Source organism: Entelurus aequoreus, linkage group LG07 (assembly GCF_033978785.1).
Source record: "Entelurus aequoreus isolate RoL-2023_Sb linkage group LG07, RoL_Eaeq_v1.1, whole genome shotgun sequence".
Classification (NCBI taxonomy): domain Eukaryota; kingdom Metazoa; phylum Chordata; class Actinopteri; order Syngnathiformes; family Syngnathidae; genus Entelurus; species Entelurus aequoreus.
This window is the reverse complement of record NC_084737.1, coordinates 23,753,036-23,759,219: the sequence shown is the minus strand read 5'-3', so window position 1 is coordinate 23,759,219 and position 6,184 is coordinate 23,753,036. Positions and strand designations below refer to the sequence as shown.

Genomic DNA, 6,184 nt, shown 5'->3' with positions numbered 1-6,184 from the left:
AACCGGTAGGAGGCCACGGGGAAGACCCAGGACACGTTGGGAAGACTACGTCTCCCGGCTGGCCTGGGAACGCCTCGGGATCCCCCGGGAAGAGCTAGACAAAGTGGCTGGGGAGAGGAAAGTCTGGGCTTCCCTGCTTAGGCTGCTGCCCCCGCGACCCGACCTCGGATAAGCGGAAAAAGATGGATGGATGGTCTTTGCAGTCTATTCAATTGAATATAAGTTGAAAAGGATTTGCAAACCATTGTATTCTGTTTTTATTTACGAACTGCACAACTTCACTGGTTTTGTATATATAAATAGAATAAAATACATACTCACAAATATTAACATTTATTGTTCCCAGCTTTTGTTGAAGCATACATTGTTTATTGCATAAAGGTCTGGGGACATACATATAAAACAATCACAAAACAATATTCATATTACAAAAGCGATTAATAAAGATAAATAATAGAATGGATTATCAAGACCCAACAAATGATTCATAAAGTCACACATTTCAAAAGTAAATGATCTTGTATAAAACACAACTGCTCAAATGATGTATAAAGTAAATAATAATATGCTTCCAGAAGTTGTCCAGAAGATGTTTCAGATGTGAACCAGTAAATATGAACTAAGAGGGATTTATGTGTACTCAAAAGCTAAAGTATGAACACATGTAAAACTAATATGTATACCATTTAAATTATTTCCTATGGAATCATTTACAATTAGAAATTAAAACTATGTAACACTATTATTTCAAAGACCTGTATAAAACCAAAGTTTAAAATTAGGAATTTCGATATAAACAAACTATTGTATGTAAGATATGTTTTGTACTGTTTACTCTTAAGTTTTCAGTCAAATTGTTCTATTTAGCAAATAAAAGCATACAATATTACATAATGCTTGTACTAGACCAAAAAAACACTAATCTAAAATATGTCATTTATAAATGGTAGAATCATATGAACAAGATTGTTTTACACACACAACAATGATGTCACACATGTTATATGTGCTTAAGTTGTTAGAAAGTCAATATTCAAGTTTTGACAGTTCACACACTGCAACTAAACACTCGCTCCTGTTTCCTCAGGTGTCTTTTCAAAAAGACTTCATCCAAAACCTTTACAACAGACTGGACAGATAAAGGGGTTTTATCTAGTGTGTATTCTCATGTGAACTTTCAGGACTTGTTTTTGTCTAAAATCTCTACCACATTCAGAGCAGGAAAACGGTTTTTCTCCAGTGTGTATTGTCATGTGCTCTTTCAAACCATTACTGTGTGTAAAACCTTTACCACACTCAGAGCAGGAAACATGTTTTTCTACAGTGTATATTCCCATGTGTCTTTTCAAATGATGCTTTTGAGTAAAACCTTTACCGCAGACTGAGCAGGAAAAAGGTTTTTCTCCGGTGTGTGTTCTCACGTGTATTTTAAGACAACTAGAGCGTTTAAAAGTTTTGTCACAGTGAGAACATGTAAAGTGTGTGTTGTCAGTGTGACATGTCTTATCATCTTCAGAGTCTTCATCATCAGTGTCAGGAGAGTGAGACGTTGTGTCGTCACTATCTGATATTGGAGCTAAGATCTTGTCTGCTTGTGATCCTCCACAGTGGTCTCCATCAGCTTCTGTTGTCATGTGTTGAGTTGAGCTGCTGCTTGGAGGCTCCGCCTCTCTCTTCTCCTCACTTTCACCTTTGACTTCATCATCTTCACTCTTCACAATCACACCAGTCACTGGCATCTTGGTGACATTAACCTCCCCCAGTCCTTCAAGATGCTCTCTTTCCTGACCGATGCTGTGTTCCTCCTCTTCCTCTTTAATGTGAGGGGTCAGTGGGTCCTCCTCTTCCTCTTTAAAATGGGGTGTCAGTGCGTCCTCCTCTTCGATGTAAGGGGTCCGTGGGTCCTCCTCCTCCTCTTTGATGTAAGGGGTCCGTGGGTCCTCCTTGTCCTCTTTAAAATTGGGGGTCAGTGGGTACTCCTCTTCCTTCTTAATGTGGGAGGGCTGTGGCTCCTCCGTCACCATCCTGAAGCTCCACTCCTGTTGCTCAGGGAGAAGATGTTCTTCACAGACGTCTGCAAGACAACAAGACAAACACACGTTTTAGAAACATCCAGCTCTGCTCAGTCACATAATGCATTCAGTACGTTTACATGTACTTAGGAAAAACATATGCAGTAAAATGTTACATCATTTCCAGTATTGTTTTTTCAAAGAAAGTAACCAGATATTAACAGTAAATAAACAATTACATTAATAATAGGGCAGCACGGTGGCAGAGGGGTTAGTGCGTCTGCCTCACAATACGAAGGTCCTGAGTAGTCGTGAGTTCAATCCCGGGCTCGGGATCTTTCTGTGTGGAGTTTGCATGTCCTTCCCGTGACTGCGTGGGTTCCCTCCGGGTACTCCGGCTTACTCCCACCTCCAAAGACATGCACCTGGGGATAGGTTGATTGGCAACACTAAATTGGCCATAGTGTGTGAATGTGAGTGTGAATGTTGTCTGTCTATCTGTGTTGGCCCTGTGATGAGGTGGCGACTTGTCCAGGGTGTACACCGCCTTCCGCCCAATTGTAGCTGAGATAGGCTCCAGCTCCCCCCGCTACCCCGAAGGGAATAAGCGGTAGAAAATGGATGGATGGACATTAATAATAATGGTTTCGACAAAATAATACAATTAGAAATGACACAATATGTTACTGCATATGTCAGCAGCCAAATTAGGAGCCTTTGTAACCCGTTTTGAAATTATTCTATTTTCATTCATATACCAAATGATATATTGTGATATATATTGTTAAGCTAGGATATAGATTTTAGAGTCATATCACCCATCCTAAAAATTGGTTTACCGAGTCATTTCGTTTGGCCCACCAGATATATTTATTTTTTATATTCTTCTTTTGAGATGTGTGTGTATGTTGAAAATGTTGTAGTACTGTTCTACATCACGTGGAAGTGTCATGTCATGATTGGTGTGCTTTTAACTAGGGGTGTGACGATACGGTCAGCTCACCAAAGGATACACGATACTGGCTTTAGGAGAACAAGACGATATTTTGGTGGTTAACATGATTCTTACACATATGTGTACTTCATGTGTATATTAATGTACTTTCCCTTGTGTGCTTATTAGTATTACTGTAACTTCATTGTGGATAATATCAATAAACAACCTCAATTGTTTTTTCATCTTTAATTTGATGGACTGTTTACTTATCTGACCAATTAAAAGGAAACAGCACTCTTTTTTAATGTTGCCTGTCATTCACAATCTTTATGTAATACGAGAACACATATGTTTTAGTTTTTATGCATTCTAACTAATAAATAAACGTGACCAAAAATCAGTTAACAATGGAGTCAATTGGACGTATCAATATTAACCAAGTATTAGCGATATTGTTATTATAAGTGCTAACGTTAAGGACATCCTTTTAGCAGCACATTGATCACAGAAGTAACTAGCTTATGCTGCTATATTTACATACTGAGCTGCTTTCTCGTCTCTAAAATGGTGAAAGCTAATTCTAGATTATAAATCATGTCTCTCACTTATGTAGTAGAAGGTTGTGGACATAAACCGAGAAGTTGGTCAACTTTGACATCCAACTTAGACCTGGAGATGGCGAGAAAGACACGAAATTACGCTATTTTGCATCCTTTTTTTTAACCTTTGCGAGGATTAATTCTTCATCTTTTAAAGAGAAGATATGAACATCCCAACAGTCGGCATCCCAGTGAGAGCAGACATTGTAAATTCAGTGATTTTTTTATGTTTGTTGTCTCTCAAGAAGTATGTTAATTTTGAAGAAAAAGGCAAACGTTGTGATGTGTCTATGAAATTAATATGCCGCTGTATGCTTATGAGCAAAATACGTAAATATTATGTTATCATGAAAGTGCCTGTTATTACATTACATATATACTTAGTGCGTATTTAAAATGTTGATGGAGGTTTTATAATGTTATTTAGAGCACTAGCGTTTATTTACGATTTACAATGCATAAAATAAATGAAAAATGTGTTCTTCTCTTACACAGGGACTGTGAATGATTCCAAAAAAGTGCAGTTCCCTTTTAAATTAGAAAACAGGAAAAAAGATATCATGTAACAAGAAAAGGATATATTGATAATAATAAAATGCCTCATAGCCGATTATGCAAATGTGATGGATTCATCTTGATACTGTCCTGCCTCAGTGAATATGTTCGGGCTTTCCCTTTTAAATGGCAAAGTCCTCCCAGAGTCTTTTGTCCTAATGACTTTCTAGATAAAGTGAGGAGACTATAATTTAGGAAAACAATTTATTTACAAATGGAGTAGAATACCAAAGACTATAAAAAATGGGACCCATTACCTCCCTGCTTGGCACTCAGCATTAAGGGTTGGAATTGGGGGTTAAATCACCAAAAATGATTCCCGGGCGCGGCTACGCTGCTGCCCACTGCTCCCCTCACCTCCCAGGGGGTGATCAAGTGGATGGGTCAAATGCAGAGGACAAATTTCACCACACCTAGTGTGTGTGTGACAATCATTGGTACTTTAACTTTAACTTAACTTTAAATAAGTCATTTTTACAAGTTCTAAATTCGTCAGAACGCCGGCAACCACGTGGTTGCAAGTAGCAGACGTATGTGCATCATCTTCACAAGAACACCCACATTCTTACATACAACATATTTAAGAATGGTGCTACTAAATAAATATAAAGTTAGTAAACATGTGAGACTAAAAGGTAAACAAACCTGTTTTGTGTAACACAACTCGAGGTTTCTTGAAAACAGCGTCCAGTAGTTGATGTTGTCGCTCCTTCTCCTCTTTTGTTGGACAAAGTTCCTCCTCGTACTCTGTTATCGTTCTTTCGCACATTTTCACACAATCACAACACTTTACACTCACACTTGATCTCTGCTTAGCGATGTGTTGATAACTAGTTCTGTGTTCTTAATCCGCGCATCCTTGTACGAATATGTCGCATCTTTGTTAGCAGCTAACAAACTAAGCTAGCAAACTAAGATGGCTAACAGCTAGCTTAGGTTAACTAGCAAGCACGAGAAGCGTCAAAGACGCTCAGACTAATGTATCCGGATACAAACAATCATTGAAGATGTTTACTCTAGTAAACGACGTATATGTGCACATTTATGTACTGATTAAAAATACAGAACTATAATGCCCATTTTAAGCCTTCTCTATCAAACACCATCTTCCTTCGTCTTCTCCTTCTTCTTCTTCATTTTATGGCGGGTCCCAAATTATAGATGCATACCGCCACCTACTGTACTGGAGTGTTTGTATCCTCAGGGTGAGTACTTAGGTTACCAACTATATTGGTATACATCCATCCATCCATCCATTTTCTACCTCTTATTCCCTTCGGGGTCGCGGGGGGCGCTGGAGCCTATCTCAGCTACAATTGGGCGGAAGGCGGGGTATACCCTGGACAAGTCGCCCCCTCATATATTGGTATACAGTACATGTCAAATATGTATTTACACAAAACCACACATAACAAAAGAGGGAACAAAATAAAAACAAAATAAATGAAAATATAAATGAATACAAAATAAATAAAATAAAACAATAAATTAATATATATAATAAAAATAAAAATAAAATGAAAATGAAAATGAAAAATAAACATAAAAATAAAGATACAAATAAAAATTACAATAAAAATCCATCCATCTTCTTCCGCTTACCCGAGGTCGGGTCGCGGGGGCAGCAGCCTAAGCAGGGAAGCCCAGACTTCCCTCTCCCCAGCCACTTCGTCCAGCTCTTCCCGGGGGATCCAGAGGCGTTCCCAGGCCAGCCGGGAGAGATAGTCTTCCCAACGTGTCCTGGGTCTTCCCCGTGGCCTCCTACCGGTCGGACGTGCCCGAAACACCTCCCTAAGGAGGCGTTCGGGTGGCATCCTGACCAGATGCCCGAACTACCTCATTTGGCTCCTCTCGATGTGGAGGAGCAGCGGCTTTACTTTGAGCCCCTCCCGGATGGCAGAGCTTCTCACCCTATCTCTAAGGGAGAGCCCCGCCACTCGGCGGAGGAAACCCATTTCGGCCGCTTGTACCCGTGATCTTGTCCTTTGGGTCATAACCAAAAGCTCATGACCATAGGTGAGGATGGGAACGTAGATCGACCGGTAAATTGAGAGCTTTGCCTTCCGGCAGCGTCCGCATTA

General features: G+C 39.6%; 1 protein-coding gene across 1 annotated transcript; it reads right to left on the bottom strand.

Moving 5' to 3' along the window:
* Nucleotides 1-269: 269 nt before the first annotated feature.
* On the bottom strand, nucleotides 270-5,653 carry LOC133653574 (zinc finger protein 3-like). The gene is made up of 2 exons (XM_062052997.1): nucleotides 4,749-5,653; nucleotides 270-2,074 (listed from the first exon to the last, which is right to left on the bottom strand). The coding sequence occupies exons 1-2, from the start codon at nucleotides 4,870-4,872 to the stop codon at nucleotides 1,149-1,151; spliced, it is 1,050 nt and encodes a 349-aa protein (XP_061908981.1). The 5' UTR covers nucleotides 4,873-5,653; the 3' UTR covers nucleotides 270-1,148.
* Between the last annotated feature and the right edge of the window lie 531 nt (nucleotides 5,654-6,184).